Genomic DNA, 26,030 nt, shown 5'->3' with positions numbered 1-26,030 from the left:
AGACCGCTCGAAATTTCGATAAAAAGAAAAAAAGAGAAAAAGATATTCACAGTGGTATCGTTAAAATTAAAATTAAAAAAGTAGAAAAGAATTACGATTAAAATTGAAGTTTGAAAAGAAATTCCCGCGGATGTCGCAAGTATTTACACCGTATGTAATTTTGTTCTTATTCTAACGTCCGTTTTTCCTGCACCGGCTTTTCTCTGCGAAACTAGTTCTACTTTGTAAGGGGAATATCGGGACAGTTTCCGTAATTATTGCCGTTACATCCAGTAAATGGGCTACGTTTATGTTCTTCAGTTCCCATTTGGCTCGCGGAATCCCCTTCGTATGACGCTCCAAAAGATCTCCTTCTCTGTAACGTAATTCTTTCACGGAGAGCATTGCTATCCGAGACATCTTGAGAGACGGAAAAAAAACCGTGGCGCAGAAAAGAGAGCCGAAAGGTAAAGAATAGCCTCGTATTCGTGAAACTCCGCGAGATAGAGCCAACCGTAATTCGAGCCCATTCTTCGACCTTCCAGAATCCGTCGTCCATACGTCGTCCGTGTGGTTCACCACCACTGATACTTAATTTTCTCCGCGTTTTCTTATCCACATACATACACATACACTCTCTACAAACACACGAATATCGACTAAGAAAATTGTTATTTTTGTCACCTCCTTTCCTTCAAGAATTCATTCGTACCTGTATTATCCTGTTGTATATTTATCCTTTTCTTCTTCTATCCTTTTATGATTCTGCTGATATACGCAACAATATCTCACGCAATAAATAAGATTTTCAATTAATCTCGTCATCTCGTGTACAATAAAAAATTTGGTGTTAAAAACGGTTCACCGAAATTTTGTATTACTTTCACATGGGGGATGCGATTTTCTCTAATTACTGAATTTTTCTAGATTTGTAAAATAGCATATATTTTTTTTCAGAGTCTGTTCCACTTTTGATCGCATTATTTATTATGATTGTTGCTATTTGCTACCCGCGTCACTACTATTCTAGGTATTACCCCGCATGTCACTTTATTTTTATCCGAAGGCGTTGAACTGTACGTAATCGTTGCACGAAAAAGACATGGGACTTTCTAAACAATGACGCGCGATCCCAGCATAATTCCCCCCATCGATCTCGTTCTCCATTTTCACGCAGCATTTGGGCCCTCGGTAAAAATTCGATCCTCTCGCAAGATGGATCGTACCGATCGTTACATCGTAACTCCGAAAGGCGACGGGAAAAAGAGACCTGATGATATTAATGGCGCGGCGACGGTGTGGAATGCCGGAAGACGTTTGTACGAACGGCGTAGACTGGGACGGCAGACAATGCCGGGCAATAAACCTGGCCCGGCGGCGGCAGTGAGGGTTTAGGTAAAATTGCGTCCGATAAAAAGCCGTCTGTCGGTGATTTGTCGACGGCATCGCGAACGCGACCGAGCGATTCTTCTTCGAGTGGACCGGAGTGACGAATGGTTTGTTGCATCATCGCGGCGCCAAAGCGAGACCAAAGGAGACGCTTGGCAACGTCGATTTAACCCTCTCGTCATGTCCGAGAGCGTCATTTGCCGAGTGAACGGAAGAATCGAAGAGCGAAATCGCCGAGCACGCGCGCGCGGAAACAACGGCTGGCCATGCTTTCTCGCTTATTGAGCGACGGCTGACGAGAATTGGATTATTAGCCAAGTTTCGCCGGTATCTGCGCGGTGTATCTATAGGGTAGCACCGAGATACGATTTGATTTGCGAGCGATATATTTCACGTGATATTTATGGACCCGCGGAAAGTTTCCGCGACGGGAGATATAGGAGTGCGTGGATTTGCGCGTTCAGCCGACACAGATCTCTTATCCGATTAAGGAAAAAAGTTCCGGATCAGCAGAGAGCATCGTTGATTCACGGACAGAATCTGAAAATCGTCCAAGTTTTTGTCGATTTTTCTAATTTATGAACTCTCTTTTTCACGGCGGTTTATTCGGGAAAACGGGATATCTCTATCTCGGGCGACCGGCGGTACTTACGGCGATCGCAATATTTCAGGCGAAGTGGCAGACAAAGTCTGAATAAACAGCGCCAAAGTCGGAAGACCAGTGCGCACGCACCAAGGATAATAACTTCGCGACGCTCTCTTTTTTTTTTTTTTTATAATTGCTTCTCCCTACGTGTGACGAAGTCACGGATCGCTTTTAATTCCGTGAATTATTGGACGACGTAATTACTCGGAAAGTTGGCCTTTAATAAGGAACGTTTAAAATACGAGCCATCAAATTAAGAAATCGCGCCATTCCATTCCGGCGAAATTAAAAGTTTCATTCCGTCGTTATCCTGAAAATAATCATAAACCTTCTTTCTTTATCACGACCGAAGGTGAATCCGTTCTGTTCCTTCGGTCATAGCTCGATGAACTTTTAATTAACGTTATACGTTACCTTTTATTCGTCTATTATTCCGTCCACGTGAGATATTGTTATGCTGTTCGCACGACAGTCACAGTCGGTTAAATGTAGTATATGAAAGCACAAAACGGTAATTGATTAAATGATCGACGTATGTATGACATCAATAATAGCTAATTGCCGGTATTCGAGAAGCGCGCTTTGATTCTAGCTATTCATTTTTTTTCCGACCCATTTTATTTAAAAATAACGTGGAATGAATAATGTAACACCTGCCGATATTTCAATAAACGAGTCGATGCACGATATTCGTACTGCCAGAGAGAAAAAGAGAAAGAGAGGTACTACCATTTTAGGTTGCAATACGATCACGTAGCGCGCGCAAAATTTTCGAGTAACACGCGCGCATACGAAATGGAGAATAATGCGTGTTTATGGCGCGTACAAAATTCGGAACGGGAGTGGCGCGAAATGTTTTCATACTTTTACAGGTATATGCATACATTAAAATGGTGTGTGTTATATGGCGTGCTAAAATATTGTGTATGGCTATGCATAAAGTTATATATTTATTCACCTTACGTTTATTTTTTAATATATTTATTGTTATATTTTATTATTATATTTCCCTACTGTATTTACATTGATTTATTTATTTTTACACTTATTTAAATATGTTTGTACATTGGGTCTCTCATACTTCTCTCAAATAACATCCGACAAAAGCACGTGTTTATTTTTTTCTGAACGCTCGCATACAGAAAGAGTCAGTGAACTCTTTGTAATTGATGCGACACGAATCTTTATTAATCAACGACGAATATGTTTTCGATGAGGCTGTAATTGTCAAATATTTTCCACGCGCGCCAAAATGAATTAATAGGAAAAAGGAAAAGTAACAAAAGTTGTCACGACTTAACTGTTGCTTGCGTTACAGATCAGTATTCATAGTCAGATCTTAACTTAAGACCATCTGAAGTTCATCTTATAAGAGCTAAGCACTTGCGTGTCAAGCATTTTGCTATATCCTATCCTTTAATATTCCTCTACAATTATGTGTCTCCTTTGATTTTTTCTGCGGCCGGAAATGAATACCGGAATTATTTTATAGAAACCTGGTGGCGAGAACGCGAGTTGCGTTACGGCATGAAGAATATCACGATTAGAAATTTCAGGGGGCGCGAGCCGAGATTGCGCGCAACGCGACTCTCTCGCGAGGAACGCAGATTCGTCCAACAGGTATTTATCGCGTCGTCAAAATCGCTGGCACGGAATCCAACGCGCCTTGTACACGACTCGATCCGATTTCGAAGTGGCGGCACAGCTCGAGGCCGAATCGCGAGGAATTCGCTCGAATATCCGTCGTCGAATCCGTCTTTATCGGCTCGTCCAGAGAACCGAGCGAGTTCACGCTAATCCTAGATTTACATGAAGTCAATGGGGAGCCGAGGTACAACGCGAGGGAGTTCGCCGCTGTAATCCACTAGTATACGATCATCTACGATCGCTTGAAACGATTGGCAAATAGAAAGCGAATGCCGAGGTAAACGGAGCGGCAACACGCACACGAGCGAGCGAATGGAAATTCGTGTGCGCTAACGTTCCCCATATACAAGATAACGTCTCGCTCATGTGCTGTCATTGCCATTTTTACGAACCGGTCGGTTGGTCTCCAACTGCCAGGTTGTCCCACAACTCTTGCTTTTTCTCCTTCTTCCATTTTTGGAGAAATCATCTTCACGAGTTTAATCCTTCAGCGTGTGTATTCGTATTTCGTGTCACATTTCGCGCGGCACGAATGTAACGAATATTGATAATCAGGCAAAAGACGCTAAACGACGCCGTTAAAAGTCAACTGAGTTCGTTCGTCCGTTCAGCGTGTGCGAAACACGTTCCAGGGGGAAACGAACGAAAGCGCTGGGCTTTTACGGTGGGGCTACCCATCGCGGATTCCGGCGAAATTTCAGCCGTAATTCAATATCGCTAATATCTTCCGGTCCACGGATCTTCCCAATCGGCGCTCGTGCGCGAGAAAAGAATGCGCGATTTGTCGCGTGCATGCCAATAATTAGCGTAAGTCCCGATAACGACTCACGGTTCAATGGATTCATTGGCAAACTGTCGGCATTTCTATTTTTTTTTATCGCCCTCCCTTAATGCTTCCGAAAGAGTTTTAATTCGTGGCTCTCTTTTCGGTAGGACGATGATCGATTCGCCCGACGGGATGCATGCGTTAATAACCGACAAACGGATGCACCGCGCGACTTACGGGGATACCATACTTGAAAACTCTACCGATAAAGTATTGTTTTTTAAATATAATACATATATTTTTTTAATATGAAGGTCAATAAACTAAAAATAAGATTTTAACGAAAAACTATTATGATATTAAAAACTAATATGTAGATATTATATAAAAATTTCAGGATTATTGATCGTTTGGTTCTGAAAATACAGCAGTGCAAAGTTCATAACTTATAATACTCGAAATACGTATGCACATAATTAAATACTCACACATCCCTTTCTGTTATCTTTGCATCTTTATTAGACAACCGCATGCATAAATATAGCATTGATAAAAAAAATAACACAATAATATTTTCCCACTTGTAACACTGTGTGTACACACATGTTCAATTTCGCTTTAATTTAATATTTATTACTTAGATAATGAGAAGTAAATGTATACATAGAAACGTAATTTTGCCTGATAAATATTAAATGAATGGTCCTCTTGATACGCCACTGAAAATACGACCGTAATGGACAATACATTCTTAACAAGGACCGCAACGACCGTGCGCACGTTCACGAAAGATATAAATCCCGATCAGCGCGCGCGACGTCAGCGTCAAGCCTCGCGGCAAGCCTTCGTTCTCGACAACTAAATTTTCCCCGCTCTCTTCAAGCCCATGCTCGATTTCTCGATCGCGCTATTTCTCAGGATCATCTTCCTCGCGGACGTGCACGTCGCGTATGCCCACGTATGCCGTTCGTTTTTCTTTATATCTCGAATCCCAGCACGGCGCGAGCCCGCGCGCGCTCACGACCGACACTCGCCCGATTTGTCGCCGCTTCGATTTCTCGTATGCCACTTGTTTCCACTCACGACGGCCGTCTGACCGCCGGTCTCCCGGGAGCGATCTCGCGGTTATGGACGACAGTTCGCTGCCGTTTTTCCTCGCGTTTCTCCGGTCCGAAACCGCCTCGTTCGTCCGGACCGGCCATCCGACGATGCAGTCGCGAGGATGTCTCAGCCAGACCGACAAAAAAGAGCACGTCGTTTTCCATTACGCCAATCTTCCAATCTTTTCGGTGTCCGCGGACAGTCACTGATTAACAAACAATCCGCGATTCGACACGAACGGTGCGCTTTCGGAATTCCTTTTCGCGGATCGGAGAAGCGGTTTCTCGTTTACGAGGAATTTAGAAACGCGCTCGTTTCTCCCTCGGAAAGAGAGAAATTAGCTTGCACGGCTAAAGACTAGCTGCCCATATAATACAAGTAAAATTTCGTTACCAGACCTAGTTTTTAATTGCGGGAGGTAATTATTTTTCCCGTGTACAGCCGTAAGAATTAACTTTCACGGCTAAGAATTAGGTCTGGTAACTAAATTTCAGTTGTATTATATGAACAGCCAGTTTTTGGCGCTAATTCTTTATCTCCGTCTGCGTGGTTTAGGCGTGTTTCAGTTGCTTTGGAAAATTGCGAACAGACATAAAGCACGCGAAATGAGATTCCTCCGCAGACTCGCTCCTTTCCGCGTTAGAATAGGTAGAATACCACTGTCGCGGCAATAAAAATGGCTGCGATCTGAGTAGAGAATAAACCCGGATAAAGGATCGATTCGCGCGTATAACACACAAGGAAAATGCGAGCGCGTGTGCGAAAACGCGGGACAGATATAAGAAATATTGAAAATATGAATATAAGTTGGCGGTGTAACGATATCGACGGAAAAATCGCAGAGTCCAGTGAATCCGGCGCAATAATCGGCCGCATCTATCACGTCCGATTTGCAACGTTCGATTTATTCAGATTTATTTTCGCGACGACCCCAGGACGCATTTCTCATGGATTTTCCCCAGCACTGGTATAATCGTATATGTGTGTGTGAGAGCGTGGATGCACGGAGATATTCTCTCTTTCAGTCGCGTCGTCGCCAGTGTGGTGAGAACGTGTGCAATTTTATTTATCGATCTTGTTCGATCGCGCACATTTCGCGTCGTGACGAGCGTAATTTCCGGACAGAGAGAACTAGAGCCGAACGAATTTCGGCGGGGAGAAGGAAGGAGTGAGAGGAGCGATGTCACGGCAATATATTATCGAACAGTTAATGTTCATAATTAATACTTCTGTTTCTCCGCGTCGACAATGGTCGCGCCGACCGCGTTGTTCTCATTTCATTAAACATCGTGTAATTTATGCAGCGAGTCCCGCACCGTGCAAACTGCACCGAGGTGAATTTCATTGTTGCCAAACGAAATGGGTTTTTCTCTTTGCTCGAGCGTTTTGCGCGCGCGCATTTAAAAGGACCGCGTTTGCCAAATTAAGCGTATCGTTCATACGCACGTCGCGATAAAAAAGGATTCTTTTTCGATTCGGAGATACATCCGTAACAGAAGGTTACCAGCAGATCTTTAATGAAAAATGCATGCCGCTGATGAAAATGTACGGCTAACGGGCGAAATAATGCAACGGGGAACTTCGAGTACAACGATCCGAAAGCTCTCTCGGGCTCAGATTTTCGCTCGTGTCTCTGTATCGTTATCTCTGGAATAGCGATAACAACGGCGCAAAAAGGGGTGGAAGGTGTAATTTCCCGTTCCGTGCGGAACGCGATACGTCCCGGCGACCGCGTTGTATTTGACTACGGAGATACGCTCCGCTCACCGACTTACGTATCTATCTGGGTATCTGACAAACGAAGTTATCGAACAAGGAGCCCCGGCGCGCCGAGAACGAAAATGACTATTGAGTATTCGAGTCGATAGTCGAAAAATGAGTACCGGAATGCGCGGAAATATCGGAATCCGATACATATCGGTGGTATTTGGAAAACGTGCATAACGAGGGTGTACACCGGGCCGTAGAGCGACATAATAATTTTGTCAGTGACGTCCCCGTCGCAGTAACCGGCGGTTCTCGTTTGTAATACATCAATTATCCATGCGAAATTGATAGAATAATTCTATGTATTGTTGTTGTTATTATTATTATTAGATTACGTAGCGTATTATTGCGGTCATTGTTAACGAGAACCTATTGCGCCATCGGGCCGAGTCATGGATAGTTTCCGATGAAGACAGTGACCGTCTCCTTTTACCCGGGCATTCTCTCGCAGGGGAAGAGTCGATAAGCTGCCCATTAATTTGAAACACGAGTCACCGTTAATAACGACGATATACATCTAATTGGAAGTTCCGTCGTAAAATACATCACGTGAAAAGAAAAAAAGAAATTTATGAAGAGAAATCGAGATAAGGCCAGTAGCAGCCGCGGTTATTAATGCACTGAAGGGAAAAAGCGTAAATATTTGCCAAGGCGCATCGAGGTAATTGTTTCGCTTGATTTAAATAAATATTATTTGAATGCAGCACACTGAAAGAAACAGAAGTGCTGGAAATGAATGTAATACTTTCTTCTCCTTCAGTGCGCGAATATTTAAACTATGAGAAGATAATTATATTTGATGGCGTGATAAAGCACGCGCCGAGTATTTTGCCGGACTTGCAACGTACGTGGTGAATAATCAACTTCCCGCAGCGTACTATCCTAATTATTAATATTAATTATTCCAAAGTTAAGGAGTTAAATAAACAAGATTTTCTTTTTGGACTTTTCCCATCTGCGTTGCCTGCACTCACACGCTACGTCCAAGCAAATGCATCGGTGGAGTAGCACGTGTGGGACTAACGCACTGGTCTCTCTGTGGATATTCACATTGGGTCAAAGAGGATCATATTTTATTTCTCCTATCTCTTCTTTGTTTTTCTGTGATATTACTAACACATTTAACCCCGTTTATACGGGGTTTATTCTTTAAAAAGACGACATTTATACTCGCGGCACAATTCACTACTAATAGTAATCAAGAATGCGTGCACCGATTTCCGATATTATTAATTATACAAGGTTCACTTGAAAATAGTCCCTGGTAATCACCTTTGATTCCGGCCGGCGTCGAGTGCGCTGGAATCGCGAATTACGTAACCGGGAGAACAAATAACGGGCGGCTCGTTTTGCTGCCAATTATCGAGAGCTCGGTGTCGGCACGGGCAGCTGCGGGATTATTTGCCATTTCGGAAACTACGGTCGTCCCGGTTGCGCCTCACGAGTGTAAGCAGTACTATATATTGGCCGCGGCCGGTATTTGTTTTATACGTTTCCGGCACGCGAATACATAATGGCGCTTCAAAAGGATTTGTTTGCTCGACCGACGGGGGTGACAACGCATATCCAACGGCGGATTTAAACATTGCAACGACTGCGCGGCGACTCTGTGCGGCTCACTGTTATAATTTATCGCGGCGGTCGACAAAGAACTCCGCGCATTCAGCGGCCGCGTTTTAGGACGCGCGGTTCGTTCGCCCGAAACGTACGCGATTGTTCCGGTAACACGCGCGCTATTTAAAAGCGGAGTTCCCTTTGAACGGCGTGCGCGCACGCCGGTCGATACAATGCGGGGCGTTTTGGTTGTTCAATGAATCCACGCGCGCAGCGACTTCATTTATATTAAATACGCTCGCGTCAAATTGCGATTTTTGCGACACGGCGCCCGCTCGCTTCCGCGCAGGTTTTTTTTTTTTATATATACCCTCTGGTGCAATGCTCAGAGTAAAAATGTCGCGTTTCATCTGCATCCACACGCCGTCGAAGAGAGTATCAATAAATTTCAATTCAGGGCTCATATTTTTCCATGGCCGCCTCACCGGGGGCGTTAAGGTTGGCGGTGATGTTTTTTGCAATTCGTGAAGATAGTGCGGTTGCGTCCCAGTTACATACGCGCGCAATTAGTTATAAATAAAGTGAACACATCGATAAACAAAGAACCTGTTTTAGTAAGAGGCATAGATTGCCGTTGAATGGAGCGAGTAGCCTCGGGACGGAATGGGAAGTGCGAGTCGGATAACTGAAATTTGCTCTAATTAAACACGGAACTCGTTGTACGAGATTCGCACGTAAAATGTTATATTGACGCGATTGTGAATTTCTCGATATTTTAATTATATAGGATGTCTGAGTGTACGCATGTATGTATGACGCAAGCCGTCCCAACCGTCATATACATTGTAGCAAACAAATATGAACCAAATAGCCTTCTGCTTTTTTGCAAACAACTACGTAAATTTTGCAGTTATTAATTAATCCTTTTACGCGGCAAACAAAATTTTACCGTTTACGCCCCAAACGTCAGGGAAATAAAAATAGTACGATTTCGATGAAACTCAGTTTCGAAAACCTGGAAAAGTATCTGCAATTATAAATATACTCGGCGAGAGAGAGAGAGACATTTTTCATTACGCGCGGGAAATAACATACCCTTCAGTTGCCTTCGACGATACTAAGAGCAACATTACGATGATAGAGACGGGAGCGGAGTATTTTTCCGCCGGGAGAGATATCCTTTCCTCATCTTGATCTCCAGTGGAAATGACAGCTTTTACGATCATATGTTGGCATAACATGGCTTTATATTTACCCACGGCAAACTTCGTTCGTTAAACTCCTCCGGTACATGTCCGCGAATTGACTCGCACGTCGTTTAAACTCGAACAATTTAATTAGCCCCGACGTGGCCGGTGGCGGACGATTTTTGCAGCAACTGGTAGTAATTGCTTCGTTCTGGCCTAGCACGCACCTATGTGTTAAGAACAATTGTCGTAACGCCGCAATGTGAGAATATTGCCCTCACGGACAGCAGCTTCGTGGCTACCGCCACGAAAATCGGGGCGAAACCTCGTTTTTTTCTTCGCCGCTCGTTTTCCCGAAACCACTTGCGACGTTAATACGGGATCCTCAGTTAATTAGATATCGCGTGTCCGATAAAGCTCCATGTCTCCTGTTTCTCTTCGGTTCGTCATTCGACATTTCTCCTTTCTTTCCTCTCTCTCCCTTCTTTTTTAACAAACGCCCCGTTTTTTGTACCGCTCGTACAATACCGTTGCCATCGCAAATGCGATTTTTTCTCTGGTTATCGCGTTATCTCATGATTCCCGATTAATAGAATCATCTCTCCGAGCGAAATTCCCGATGAATTTAAATTTAAAATTTGCAATCGATTTGCACGTTCGCGCTGCAATTAAGTAATTTAATCTGTCAGCGAACGCACACTGCGCGTTGTAATGCACAAAAAAGAAATCTGCTCCGCTGCGGGAAAGCGGATCTTCGCAACACGCGCGCGCGAATTACTCGCGTGACTTACGAATTTTATTAAACGCATCCCGCGCATCTTCCGATGCACAGACACAGATACATCGGGCGCGCGCACAGCATCGCGGAAAATTCTAAAATTGCGCGCGCTTAACTCGCGTTAGCCGCGATACGCTGATAATTTTCATCCGGGCGCGAGTACAATTTGCGGGCGGGATTAATGTTTCCAGCATTAAACGAAATTGAAAAAGCCGGATAACGCGGCGGTTAGCTCCCCCCGCGAATCGCGTGCTGCCGGAGTTAACACTTGAGAAAAGTAGCGCGGGCGCCACGGTAATAAGAGAAAAGCAGCCCGCTTGTTTACGCCCGCCTTGCCGCCTCTAACCGTCCAGGTCCCTCCCTGCGGACGTCAGTCCACTTCCGCATAATGGAGTGCATTATAAAACTGGATTATCCCGACAACGCTTTCGTGCGGCAGCCACGTTGTTCCTGTCTCGCATACGTTAGTGCGCGACTCCGCGATATACCCGCCATGTTCCTCCTCAAATAACCCATCGTCCCGGGGAAAAATCTTTACCATCGGTATTCGAGGCCTCGTGCCGCGTGCAGAGGAACTCGAGATAAGACGAAGACTAAAAAATAACTTATAACTATATTGTGAGTAATAATGATTAGATCTACTGTCTTTTTCTAAAATTAAAATAATTTTTAGGCATATAGTGTCAAATTACTTACTTCATTTTATAATTCGGATTGGTAAAAGTAACCATTGTTTACACAAAAATTTCGACTGTGTGCGTAGTTAGCTTCTACATAGAGTTTTCCCATCTCGTTCCGCGATCCCGTCTTGCCCCCTCTAATTAATCTCGCGCACAAACACGTCGTCATTCAGGGACCGATGGCGCTCTCTCGTGATCGACCGAAATTGCGAGCGAGCCGAAAATCGAGGGAGAAATTTCTCCGCGTTTTCCAACAAAGATACTTCGGCCGAACCGCCTGGATTGAAAGTCCCATCCGCGCCGTCGATGGGACAGCGCGTTACCGCCGGGAAATTCAGCCTTCCTTTTTCGACAAAACCGGCACCCGCGTATGTTCCAATTTATTCAGCTGTTAACATAAGTTCTCACGTAACGTGCACGTAACGTTTTCGTCCCGGGGCTGATAACACAGAGTCATTTAATGAGCGCGCGCGCGCGCGCGTAATGACGATAAACGGTATAAGCGGTAAAAGCGCGCGCGCGCGCTCACCGGTTGGCTCGCGCGAAATGTAAATACCTCGCTGGCGATCTCTAATTTGTACCGTTCGACTGAAATGGCGCCGCAGCTCCATCATTTATTATTTATCGGCCCGCTCTACATACACGTACCGGGGCGGGGCGGGAGAAGGGCTAAAAAAGTCGACACAAACACGGGCGCGCGAGCGCGCCATTAATGAGGCACTCAGGAGCTATGTTTCCAATTAGGATACATTACACACGTGTAGCGCGCATAAAGCCCGTAATTAGTGTACCGCGATACGACACCGGGGCTGCGCACCAGCCGGGCGGCGCGTTTGTAAATGCGGCCGTACGTCATCCTCTTATTGTACGCTACTTATTAAGTGAGCGCGCCGAATTCTGCTGTTTACCCTCCCCGAAACGCGAGGGAGAGAAAGCAGCTGTAATTTCCAGCGGATAGCTAAGGGCGCCATTCGCGCTTACGGCCTGCGCGCCGTGATAACCATTGGCGAAACGCGACGAGGCTCCGCGACCAACCCATAAAACGCGTAAATATCCCGGCGTAAAAAGCGCGGCCGGCTTCGTAGTTTTTTTATTAACGTGGCCGGCGCGATAAACTTGGGGGGGAAAAATTCCGGCTCGCGCGCGCGCGACACACATTCTCGGTCATCCCTCTCGCGATCCAGCGTGGTGCTGCCGGGGGTGGTTTACGGTGAGCCGATACGCGCGTGCGTTGCTATCCAACGTCGAATGATCGCGATCTGCGATGATCCCCGCGGGTCACCAGCGAAGACTACTGTTTATTGGCCGGCCGTGACTCACACTGCGCGAAATCCGACGGAACATTTGGGGAAAGCTCCAAGTTAATGTACATTATTATGTACACTGGGCTCGAAAGAGGATGCGAGCGTTTTCGCATACCGACGACGATGAGGACGCTCTGTTGGCCGATAAAGGTACGAATTCACCGACAGAACTTTCGTGTTGTTTCCGCATGCGGAAATAACGATAAAATAAATAGTCGAGGCAATTTCAGACGCTGATCGCTACAGCGAAACGTAACGAAGAACCCGCTGGGATTCGGTGAACTCTGAACTCGGAATGCCGAGACAACCGCCGCCGCCGTGTGGTCTCGCGCTCACGGGTTAATCAGTAAGAGTAGCGCGCGATGCGCGCACGGCAACTTCTCGTGTTCATCTCGTGTTTGTCATTGTTATTTGCATTATTCGCGCGCGAACGGCAGTGCGAACTGGGAATTACCTGTTCCGAGAAAGAGAGGGTGGGGGAGAGTTGAGAATTAAAAACCGAGAGTTCTCGGCCGTAAGCTGCGAATTTGCGCCAACATGTAAACTCGGAATTTCGCGACGAGTAATGACGCCATCATGTGCTATGTACATTCCAAATTATCGTATTTAAATAACTCGCGGAGGAGGCGAGGAAAAAGAGGACGAAATCGAAATTGTAACGAAGTTTCGCGCTTATTTCGCGACGTGCGTGAAGTTTGACGTGTGTTACGTCGACATGATGCGCACGTAAGAGAGAAAGAGACAGGTAGATGGATAAAGAGAGGAAGAGAGGGACATCCGTGTGCGTAAAGTGCGCTTTGCAAAAATGGGCTCGACAAGCGACACCAGAAGCGTAGGTGGACGCTGCACCGTGCGTTTCAAGAGCCGAGTAATGCACACAATGCATTTTCACGTGCACTTATGGCCCGGCAGCGAGCGGCGATAATTGCCCCGTTCTGTCTTTACGACAGGGAGAAAGGGAAAGAGACTTTGAACGGGTTTTCACGAAGCTTTGTCTGTCTCTTCGCGCGCGAAAAATCGCTTCATCAATGTGTCCTGCTGTAGCGAAGTTGCGTGGACTTTTATCAGCAAAGAGAAAAAGTTAGTAACGAGAGAAAGGGAGAAAGAGAGAGAGAGAGAGAGAGAATTGCAATTCTCTTGCCACATGTTATTGAAAATGCATGATAAAAATGTTATTTAATTAAGCGAAATGAAAAAATAACGAGCTATTTTAATATTTTGTATCGTGCGGTCACCCACAATGTGCGCAATATCGATTTCAAACAAATCTAATAAATTTTATGCAGCATATTTAGTGAGAAGGTGATAAATATATGAACGTAAAAATAACGAAATAATCGGGCAGGAGAGAAATATGAAAAACTTCCGAGAACGCTGAAACTAAAAGCAACGTGCGAGAAGCGTGTGATGCATCGATATATTAAAAAAAATATCATTAATAAATATTTGTTTGTGCAGATTTAATTCGGGCGCTTTAAATAAATACCGAGGATACGTAAAAATTGTTGCTCACGCGCACGTTATTATCGCCACAGTATCATAATATAATCGTGAAACGTTGTTTTTCGCGATACATTTTCCCGGGGAATACCGAGAGAGGCGTATTCCGATGCAAGTTTTATAATCCCCGATGTGCGCTGCTTGTTTTGTCATCGAGATGGCTTTGCAACGTATCTCGAGTCACGATAAACCGAAGGCGCAAGCTGCGCCATATGCCTTGATCCTCATGCATATTCAAATCTGGATTGCCGTGTACCGTGTGTACACCGTCCATCCCCGAAATCCAATGTTTTCCGCCTGCTTCACTTCATAGCGTTCCTATCTCTCATCTTTATACGTGGCGTTTGTCGTTTAATGCGAAATAAAGGAGTCAGCCGAGCGGAACGCATTCACCGCGCGCGCGACACTCACTCAGAAATCAAACGCGGGCCTCTCGAATATTCATCTTCTAATTATACTCTGTGATTCATACATGCGAGGAGACACGCGCGACAAACGTGTCGCCGTGTGTAGAACGAGAATGATGTTAGAACGATCAAAAAAAAAACCGTGAATAAAAAAATACACGTATATTTTTCTCACAATTTTTAGATATATATTCTCTTACGTACTGCAACGCGGAGAAAAATGTCGGAATTTTGGAATAACGAAGAAAAGAAAAGAAACACACGAAGTATCATCGAATTCACCAATAAATATGTCACACTCCTCCCCCGTCGCGCGTTCCCCTAAGCTCTTCGTACGTCTTCGTCGTGGAAAGAGAATTATGGTCCAGGCAAGATTTGATAATATGTTGCGGCGCGAGAAAAATTCCCGGAAACTTTGACTGTTTCCCGCGAAAGTATCTAAAGCATAACTACAGTTGGAAAGTGGCGCACAAAACGCCGGGATCCCGTGGGACGAGGCTACAAAGAGTTCTCTTCCGCAAAACCTGAGCGGCACCACGTTCACGCCATTTCGCCATTCTTCGACTAATGCCCGGCTTATAAAGTCCGCGTGCCTTGAGAATATACTAAACCGAGTGCGGTACATGCGTTGCCGCCGCAACGTTACGAAGTTTTCTCGGGGTTTTTCATTAATAAAGTTACCGTGTCGTGAACTCGGAATATGGCCACGGATTCTTGAATATTTAAGTCTCCGGATCCGGGGAGAAGTTGAATCTTTACTTCCTCAGGCGGTAACTCCCGTTAAACATTCATCGACTTTTTCGAACCTCACATTCTGGTATTCCGTGAGGTCTTTGAATTCTCCCCCACGCGTTTAACGCCCCCTCCCCCCTACCGAGTCCATAGATTTTAAACGTGCTCGACTATTCAAGTGAATGCTGCGCGTTCCTCGAATTCTCGAATTTTCGAATTCTTCATTCCCCCGGGGAGCATCTTTGGTACACCTCGGACGACGGATGAATCTAACATGATAACGCGGCTTTTCATGTATCCATCACAATGCTCGTGAGCAACTGTAAGAGCTCGCGCTGCTGTGTGTAATTACCGCGATTTTCTACGCAAGTCTCAGCGAGGCGCACAATGGCCGAACGTACGAATGTGTTTCGCAGACGTTTCGCTCTCTCGGCTCGCACACACAGCACGCGCGCCGTACGCGATGACGGGGACGCTCCGTAGTCGACTGCTAAGGATTAAGCAAATGCACGGTAGCGAATCCCGCAAATCCTGACGGCGTTCGTCGCCGCCAACGCGTAAACGGGAGATCTCGCGAATGCGAGTATGCGAAACGAGCGTCGGTCCGCGTAATTGTTTTCCGTCCATAAACCAGGAGGATAAAAGTGTAAAATTTGGCGATCCTCCCGCGCTACCTCCCTGTCCGAGAAGAATCATGAATTTATGGAAAATACTTCGAAATTATACCGAGCGGTGAATTTTATATTCGTCATATTGCGGTAGACTCGCCGCGGGACGAGCCGAGCAGAGAGATTTACTCGCGGGAGATGGATATTTGAACAAGTGCATCAGCGGTCGCAGCAGCCACAAAGTCATAAGACCACGACGACCGAGGCGAACAGTAAGAAATATAATTGACGTTTAAACCTTTGAACCCGCTTGAAAATTACAACGTCGCTCTTATTCCTCAGGAAATAGTCAAACTTGTGCGGTAATTCAATATTAATATGGATACCCACCTGAGCTAAAATAAAAAAAAAAAGTTTTCAAGTTTAACCTTAGTAAAAAACAAAAAAAAAAAGGTACGCAAAGGAAACAATAAAATTGTATGTATAATAAAATTGTGCAAAACATGTCAATATTAATGTAAAGAAACGAGAAAAACGGAAAATATTGCGCAAGATATTTTTTTTCGTGCAAATAATTCTCTCTAACACTATAATGATGTAAGAAATTTCTTCTTTTTTTCCATTACCTCAACATCTGATAATTACACTTCATTCGTACTACGAAGTCAACACCTAACGTATCACAAGCGACACGTCCTCAGTCAGCGTGTTAATCAATCGCATATCCGTCATCGTTAACGATGACTTATGTCTCCGTACTATAGGCAGTCGCTGATCTATTCCTTTCGCGACTGTTCGGACCAAATAAATATTTGCTATCCCGTCTGAAGAAGTTATTTAGGACGCGAGCCGATACATCACGTAACCGAAAGACAGCAATGCTCGCGTTACGTCTTTTACATGGGGCAAACACAGTTGTAGCGGATAGCCGTTCGTGCGGCCCCATTCATCATTTATGCAATATTGCAGCCTCGCCGTCAGATCGTGGATCGAGCGAAGCGGCAATCTTTCTCACAATGATCCCACTCCCCAAACACTCGCCCCTTTCTTCGCAAATCCACGGGGTTAGCCTTCGATATCATTTCTCCCTCGCTCTAACTCCGTTTCGAGGAGCATCACGCGTCGTTTCGCATTCTTTTCTGCGCCATCCAGGCAGATCGTACGGAGAAAAGGAATGACCTCCTCGAGGAAGGAAAGAAAAAAAAAAGAGAGAAAGAGAGAGAGAGAGAGAGACAGTCACACGCACACCCGCCCATGCACACACACATATACACACAGTGCAATAGCGAGAGGTTCGCGAATGGAAGCCGTTACGAATGTTTTCCGATGGCACGTTACTTACGAGCTTGCCATGAATATTTGCTGCAGAAGAAAGTACTTACGCGCGCTTTACTGCGCACGAGGCGGCGTTCGTTCCGTTCTTATGCAAAATCCATTCGGGAATAGAGCACGAGAAAAGGCATCGCGCGCACGGCCGCCGTGAAACGTTAAACAAAAGAGACTCGCGAGCGGGGGAGACGGAAAATGAAATTGGAATCCTCTGCCGAGGTAGTCGCGCCGCGCGGGCAATTTCGACGTTGTGACGTGGATTTACTCGCGTTACATGATGTAGCAGAAGCCAATATCGGCGGCGTGTGGAAACCAATAGACGCGAACACACAAGCGAATTACTCGCCCGAGACTCGCCGCCGAACACACAGAGAACGCGAACGGAGATATTAATAAATAAGTTAGCGCGGAGAGCGTTGCGCAGCCGCCAGACCAGAAGAATCCAATTTGAAGCGAGCGACGAGAGGACGAATCGCGTTGCGATCTTAAGATGCTACCCGGCGACGAATTCCGCGTTGGCGAATTCCACGCTTCATCTCTCGTGATCCGAGAGAGACCGTCGCGCGTGCTGAGGAAAACCGGCTGAAGAAATCCCTAGGATCGCGCGATCATCCCGTTTTCGTCGCGTATCCGTTCTTTTCCTGATAATTATTAGAGGGTAAGTACCAAAGCAGATACAGACATGGAAAATTCCTCAGCGATCTAACGAGCGAGTCTTTTAACGCGTTGTTACCCATATGCGCGCAGCGATTACAACCCGGTCCCGATTTCGGGGGACTATTTTTAATCAGTCGTTCGGCGGAAAATCCGACGGGAAGGCAGACGCTATTGCCCGATATTACTCATTGTGTTGTTACATAGATGGCGGTCCTCGTTAAACTTTTGCGAGCGCTTCCGCCCAACTTACCTGCAACCGCTCTCGCGTACGCACTTCAAAGTTTTCCACTTTGTTCAATTTTTCACCGAAAATTTCCGCGCTGTCCTCTCTCTCTCTCTCTCTCTCTCTCTTTTTCTCTCCGGCTCTGTCGTCCGTCTCGCACGACGGATCGATCGGCCCACGACAATGAGACAAAGGGGCGCATCGATATATTTACGAGCTCTCGTGTGCTTCCAGCTGTCTGCCTTGTTCCCATTTGCATCCTCGCGCGCCGCGACAACTGCGAATGATTGCGCGCGGAAGGGAAAGCCTCGTTACGGCGGCGGCGGCGTGAAAACGAGGCGGGAGGGATGATCGCGCGGGGTGGGAAGAAAGGGCGTGCGAGACGAATGACTCGTGTTTCCATAAAAATTTCACACCCGCGCGTCCTGCGGGACCGGTTCCGGCGGAAGGAAGCTTAGCGCGCAAAGGCAAAGCGTTCATTAAAATTCAGAGCGCATCTCCGTACGGCGCTCAATACCGGGCTCTTCGAGAGTGCTCCCGCCCCCTTTCTGTTTCCTTCTCTTCTCCCCCTCTCACCATCGCTTCCGATTCTCCTATCAGTCATCCTTACCGCCACTAAATCATGACTGCACCTGCGATGACACTTAAGTGCATCGTCTGACTGCGCATCACCGAGTATCTCGGGGGATACTCGGCGAGCGAGAAGGGAAAATATCCTTTCGGTAAACCGGGCTCGATGTTCCATCCTCGACGAGAGAACGACGTTTTGAATTTCCATTTCGAACACTCCAAAGTACTTCAATATCGTTCCGCGACATCTAGTGCTTCTGAGGAGGGAAGAGGAATATCGCGCGTGAATCAAAGAACGGTTTGTCCTACTTTGTGTTATCTCTCACATCGTAGGGCCGTAGGAACGCGCGGCGGTGAAACATTATTTCTCCCTGTTAAACGATTTATCTCTCTCTTTCCGAGAAATCGCTCCCTTTTTTTCGGGAAAGAGAGATGTCAATATTTATACTACATGACGTCCCACGGCGGATATATTTTCGTCGCCCTCGGGCCTGCCCGACGGGAAAGAAAAAAAAAAAAAAAAAAAGCGAAATGACGCGCGATACTTTTCACACATGATATTGGCTGAGAATGATGAGATTGAGGACAGCAGCAATAGAGGGACAGGGACTGTGTGCTGCGAGGTTGTCGCGCACAGGAACGTCGCATACGCCGTCTATCTGAAATGCGACGATAAATCTGCAAAATTTCGCGGACGGCACGTTCTCCCGCGAATTCATCACACGCGATTACGCGTGTTCCGCGTTTCTCGCGGCCGATAATTGCGCGCGCGATGAATGGAGGAATGCGCGGAGGTGCTGCAATATTTGCACAACAACACAGAGTAATATAATTATCCCGAGTACTTTTCACACAGGGAAATATTTCACGTTCATCATGTTAGACGCATCAAAAACTGTGCAAATTACAGCAATTTAAATTTAATATCGGTACAATTAAAACAGCGGCGATTTCAATTTAACACGGGGAGAATTTTAAAGCAGCACGCGCACTCGTCGTGTGCATTCTCGTGCCATGCCATCATATTTGCGTCGCTCGATTTTATTTTTACCGAGGTCCCACCAAGATTCCGGTTCTCTCTCTCTCTCTCTTTCTCTCTTCGCAAAGGACCAACGCCGTACGCGATGCAAATCGACGGAGATTGCGCGCCGTCGGGAAAAAGGCGAGTTTCCCCTTGGCCCGTGATTTTCGCCGACGTATCGGAAATTCGCGGCTGCACCCACCGCTCGCATGCGGTCGAAGGAGATCGGTGGTCTAATAAGCAATGCGGAAAGAGAATCGGTGATCGGCGCATGTGCTAACTGATCACGTCGCATATCCGGATCCGCCAGAGAGGTCTCGAGGGGGGCGGAAGCATTTTGCAAAGTGGCGTCGTCGTCCTCGGGTTAACTACGAGTCGGTAGTCCCAGGAACGGTTCCTAGCGGCTGGATAAATAGGTAAATGGCGCGCTGCGTGCTCCGAGAGCATTGTATAACACCCGGAGTTCATGCACTGTAATGCCGGCCTTTGTTGTGCCGCTAAATTAATTCGCGAGCTACCACGACGAGATTCGAGAGTGATTCTCCCTCGTAATCCGTCGGCGTCCAAACCCGAAGCGGCGGCACACCCGGTGGTGAACTTTTGCTCGGCACGTTTGAAAAATTATGATGCAATCCGGGATGATTCGTCGCATCGTGGTAGGTAAATAATTAGAGCTAACTCGCCCGCGGCGAAGTTTGTACACATTACACAGCCTGTAGCTGCGTTATTACCAAAGCTCGAGAGCTGCCGTTTCTCTTACGGTCTCTCCATCCGGGCACGCTCGCCGCAGGTCCGAGCGTCGAGAATCTAGTCTGTATGGCACTGTTATTGTATCTGGAAATTCGCCCATCGTGACTTGCAGCTGTGTCCGACGGTATCAATGTTTAAGGTAGTTGCATCATTATACGAAAAACATTATATCTTGATTGAGATTCCAAGTGGTTTTATTCTTCGGTTACTAAGCAGAAGTTAATAAACTGTTCGGTAATTGCTCGGAAAATGTATGAAATTTCTACAAAGGTAGGTCACATTTAAATCTATATATAATGCAAGCTTCAATGAATTTTTAACGAGAGATTATATTACGAGAGAATATCTCCAAGAAATTAGGAATTAGAAAGCGACTGGATTCTTCAATCGGCAATCGCGCGATGTGCGAATATCTGGGCAAGATTCAACCCGAAGAAGGCTAAAACCGGAAGGCGTTATCGACGCTTTCTGCGAGTTAATTCAATTTTGATGAGCGGACAAAATATTCTCGTCGTTCTACACGCGTGCTTAACTATTCCATTGTATAGCGCTAGTTTCCGCTGTTGCGATAAATTAATTCGCGAATCAACGCGTGCAAGATTGCCGTGTTTCTACTGCTCCCTGTTTCGTTGGCGCGTCTTTTATGATAAGCATTCTCTGATAATTATTACGTCGCATTAAAAGCGATGCGGGTTGTCGTTCATTTTCATATCGAAATTGAATCGGCAAATCGCATTGGCTAAAGTGGTTAACGTCTACCGCACGGTGGGTACATTACTGCTGCTTTGCAATATAATTTAAGAGAGTTGCAAGTGCGCGCTATCGCAGATTACGAGAGAGAAAGGAAAAGATAGAGAGGAAGAGAGAAACGACCAGATGGGAAACATAAATGTGGCTCTAGAACCGGTAGAGCGAGAGAAACGACGTATGGCAGCGGCAAATATTAAATATTCATGAAATGGAAATATGATAAAAATGTAATTATACATTCGCGCACATCGCATAATATTTGAATTTCAACAATCGCGACGCGCTATTTTCGATAACCAAAGAAGAATGTGCTGTTAATGAGTTAAAATATATGCTGTAGAACGTACGATATATAAATTGATTTGCTCGAATCCAGGCAATTTGAAACGTTACGATGGGCTCGTAAATATCGAGCACCGACAAGCAAAGATGAAAGTATACCGCGATTGTTATTTCTCTTTTTCTCGCCGTACTTGCGTGTAACGTCGTTTCATCGCGTACTGGTAACATCTGTTATATAACAAATGTTATATAACCGTTACATAACTTATGTAACTGTTACATAACTGTTATATCTATTAATATTCCAGAAATATTACTTATTATTAAATAATATTACTAAAATATCACTCTCTCCCTCCTTCTCACGACGCTTATGAACGTCGAATGCAGACCATGAATAATATACGCGTCGTAAACGAAAAAGCTCGCGAACGGACGGAGAACAAACGCGAAAAGTAAACGCGAAATATATTTCCATACGGCAATTTCCATAATGAAAGAGAGGATTTCCCAAAGGCGAATAACGGATTTGCGTCGCTTACGAAACCTGCATCGCGGATTAACAAATATTTTTCTAGGACGCGTACATAGTTCGACGTAGCGGCGCGGCGCTATGTATTTTCGCTGTACTCCCGCCTGCATTTACCAACCTTGTGCAATCCGGCTCGGTCCTGCCTTTCGCGAAGCTCGTATATTGTACACGCACGACCATTGTAGCTACACGTTCGCGGGCTCGCGAAAAAAAGCCCTCCCCAGCTGCAGTTTAAAAACGCGGCCCCATTTTTTTCCCAACTCGCCCCGCCTGTTCCCGGCGCCTTCGCTTGGCCGACCATCCGCGTTGCTGCTGTATTTTGTTGCTTTCAGTTTCGGCCACCGCAACGTTACTTTGCGTAGAAATGATAAGCGCGCGCGCGAAGCAAGGAGAATCGCGTGTTTTGCGCGCACGGATCGCCGGAAAGTCAACAACGACCCGCGCGCGCTGTAAAAATAATTCTCGCCGGCAAATCGCTGTACTTTTATCCGAAGAATCATCGATTTTTCTCTCTGAAACAATCGGCCACCGTAGAAACGTCTCCGACGGGCAGTTGGACGGCGACTTATTAACATCCGGGCGGATGTTGCAACTTGAAATCAACGAGGTCGCTCACCTCGCCTTTCCGTATGGAATCTGACCGCGTCGCGGTGGGCATTTACTTTCATGGGATAGCACGGGACAGCTGCAACAAAAGGAAGAAACCCGGCAAAAGGAGCCCGAGCGCGCCCGCGTGTCTTGCTGTTTCGCGGAATATATTTCAGGGCGCAATATATTTTGGAATTATATTCAGCACGGCGGTTACATAATACCGCGACGACCGCCAGTGTATTCGGTCGTTGCGTAACATCTCGCGAAACTTATATTTAAAAAAGAGATGAATAAGAGAGGAAGAGGGAGACATTTATGTCTATTATAACGGTCCTGCCACTACGCGGTGTCCAACTACAGCCGGGCTTTCTCTCTCTTTCTCTTCTACTTTTTAATATCCTTTAACCTACCGGAGCCGCGCGATGTTCGCGATGGAGAAGGGAAGAAAGAAAGCCTGGGGAGGGGAAAAAGAAAGGAGATCGCCGGTATACAACACATTTTTACATTCGCGCTCTTTTCCGCGTATAATTATCCCCTTTGTGAACGGGATTCTACGTGGGGGAACAGTAGTCGATTCGATGGCTCGAGATGTTTAAAAGATCAATCCCATCAGACGCGCGTTGCCGTCTCTCTTCCCTGCAATCCCGCGACACGACCGATATCTAGATGACCGTGGCTTAGGGTGCTATCATCGCCGGATTTCCCTGACCTTTCCACCGCGTTTTCGTCTTACACACCGTCGTCATCGGCGATCGGCCGTGCCCCCCGAAATACAATTCCCTAAACGATGACCGGATGCGAGGGCCCACGGCGTGCATTTTAATGAACTCGCTGTCCGATCTTGTTTTCCAGTGGCGTAAGTTCCTTCGGGAGGACGAGAGAGGAAGAGAAGAGGAAGGGACGAAGAGAGATAGACCGAAGGAGAGAAGCGGGAGAGTCCGCAGAAAGAGAAAGGGAGGAACTCTGCAGGCGGCGGGGGTGGCGGCGGCGGCGACGGAGGGCGGGGAAGACGGCGGGGTGAACCGGAACCGGAAATGGCTGCGAGGTGGCTGCTGCTGGCGCTCCTCGTCGCCCACGCCGCGGCTCTTCCTGATTTCATTAGGATAGGTGAGTATCTTTCCAGTTTCCTCTGACGTGAAAGCCGCGACCCTTTCGGCCGCGTTGAATAGCGTCAGTAAAATAATTATCAATGTCCCGGTCGATAATACTCGAGTCGAGAGCGACTTTGCCTCTCTCTCTCTCTCTCGCTTCGAGATGAAGTCGGGGATGATGGATATTATAAGCAGATAAGATCTTATTTTGCAGTTAATTTCAAGTGGGCCTCGATCTCGTTTGAGGCGGCTCGCTTGCGTGTTTGCTTCATTGCAATCATTGACGAAATAGACCGAAATCTCTCTCTTCGTGATACGCAACTTAATTTGGTTACATTAGGGAAAAGGGAATAAGATGATGAAATGACGATTTATTAATTTTCCTAATCTGATAACAAATGAGTTATACAAATACAGTGATTATTTTCCTTACGGAGTTTCCCCACGAATTTTTTCCGTCCGCGATCTCATTTAAAGCTACTTTCAGCCGACGTCAATCTGCGCGTTCACGCTTGCTCTTGATTTAAGCAATATTGCGCGTACGCGATATCGCGTAAACAGTTACGAAATATCATTAGATAGACAATAGCAGGTCCATGAAATGTTTAACCGGCGGGGGCAAATAATTAAAATTTACGGCGACGATAAAAGACCGCGTTGCTAACGGTGCTCTACTTAATTGGCACTGATGGCGCGGGATAACGTGCATTTTATTGATGCGCGACGACAATTACCGAAGTTCTGGCTTGCGCGCACGTCAGAGAGAAAATCAGCCTGATTTCAACCACGCGTGTACCACTGCGCATGTACTACATACATAGCAACGAGGGTATTTCACAGTCAAATGTCGCTTAACCGCCCGCCTGTGGGTACATTGAAAATAGTCGGCTGCGAACGGACGGACGAACGGGCGATGCAGCATTTCGCTTACAAATTACGGAAATCTCTGTAATGTCGCGGAACGGCTGTAATAGCCCGAATATGTAAGACGAATGGCTCATTTTCACGCGCATAAGAGGGATAACCGTGTGAACGGTTTCCGGATATTTTCCGAGTTTAAAGAAATTCCCGGGATTCTCGCGCGTCACGCAAATATTTGCGTTAAAAGAGACGCCTACTAGTCACACTCGGTCGAAATCTATGCAGAGAGGCATACATACTTTGACAGCATTATTTGATTTTGCCCGACAGTTGACGTTTTCATTGAAAATGGCGTGTTTGCTCTGCCGTTCAAGGCGCAATTTTTTTTTGCGTATCACACTGTATTTTTCACGATGTAAAATATTATCGCACGCGCTCCTCCCTTTGGGGAGGGAGCTTTAAAAGGCCATTTTCTAGTTTTATCATAGAAACGCGCCCCGGTTGCTTTTATACAAAAGCCGTTCTCGTATTTAAATTCTCATTACGGGATGGAGGGGATTACGCGATCGCAAAGTGCAGCGGTGGTTTTCGACGCGCTACTCTCCGATAGAAAATAAAATCTCGTTTATTTAATGGAACAGCTTTCGTTACATCGTTCGACACACGTCTCGTCGTTGTACGGAAGGAAAACCAACACTGTTATCGTTAGCGGGATCTAACGGCGGTCTCGGTAACGTTGTACGTGATATTTCTATACCTGAAAATTATGGATTTATGCATATCTGCTCGCGAAGATAAATATTTGCGATAACAAAGCGCCCACCTCGAGTGAATATTAGCTTTTCGCGTGCCGCTCTCCGTCTGATCTCCAATGGCGATGGAACAATGACGGCTTATATCGGGTCGATTCATAAATAACTTCCGGCCAAATATTTGATATTTGCTTCCCGTTACCAAAAACCTGCCGAAAGAGTCCATTATCTGAGAGCGTGAGTTCACCATTAATAACGACGCATGTATATTCGATTAAGCTCCATTGCGAGATATATTTCACGCAACAACAAATTTTAAGATAATAAAGCGCCAAGGTTATCCGCGAGCCAATTCGTTTAACGGTGTAGACTCACCTCGTGAAACCGTGCTATTGTTTAACAGCCCGATATCGCCGTCGTCGTCGTCGCCGCTGAGTATTTACGGCGCGCGAGTATATATAAGCGACACAAGCAACGCGATGATGCATCGAAAGCCCGGTTGCACTCTGAACTTTTATCGAAACGTGTAAATTCGCGTTGCACTTGACTTCCGAGTGCTTTCTTCTTCGTAGAGTA

The 26,030-nt window shown here is 46.1% G+C and overlaps 1 protein-coding gene and 1 long non-coding RNA gene across 5 annotated transcripts in view; both read left to right on the top strand.

Annotated features, from left to right (window-relative positions):
- The window catches only part of LOC106747074, a 95,582-nt gene extending 71,900 nt beyond the window's left edge, over window positions 1–23,682 (top strand). Inside the window, exon 3 of the long non-coding RNA XR_001374636.1 lies at window positions 23,603–23,682. This is a non-coding gene — a long non-coding RNA (uncharacterized LOC106747074). The remainder of the gene's footprint in view (window positions 1–23,602) is intronic.
- Window positions 23,683–23,757: 75 nt separating this feature from the next.
- Window positions 23,758–26,030, top strand: part of LOC106747061 (glutamate receptor ionotropic, kainate 2) — a 136,981-nt gene continuing 134,708 nt past the window's right edge. For all 4 annotated transcript variants that reach the window (XM_014624323.1, XM_014624319.1, XM_014624321.1 and 1 more), the window contains exon 1: window positions 23,758–23,857. In XM_014624323.1, coding sequence (XP_014479809.1) covers window positions 23,785–23,857 — 73 coding nt within the window. In that variant the 5' untranslated portion in view covers window positions 23,758–23,784. The remainder of the gene's footprint in view (window positions 23,858–26,030) is intronic.

The sequence above is a fragment of the Dinoponera quadriceps genome, unplaced genomic scaffold (assembly GCF_001313825.1).
Source record: "Dinoponera quadriceps isolate SergipeBrazil2010 unplaced genomic scaffold, ASM131382v1 scaffold2110, whole genome shotgun sequence".
In the NCBI taxonomy this organism is placed as follows: Eukaryota; Metazoa; Arthropoda; class Insecta; order Hymenoptera; family Formicidae; genus Dinoponera; species Dinoponera quadriceps.
The sequence above is the reverse complement of the archived record's forward strand: the minus strand, read 5'-3'. Positions and strand labels throughout refer to the sequence as shown.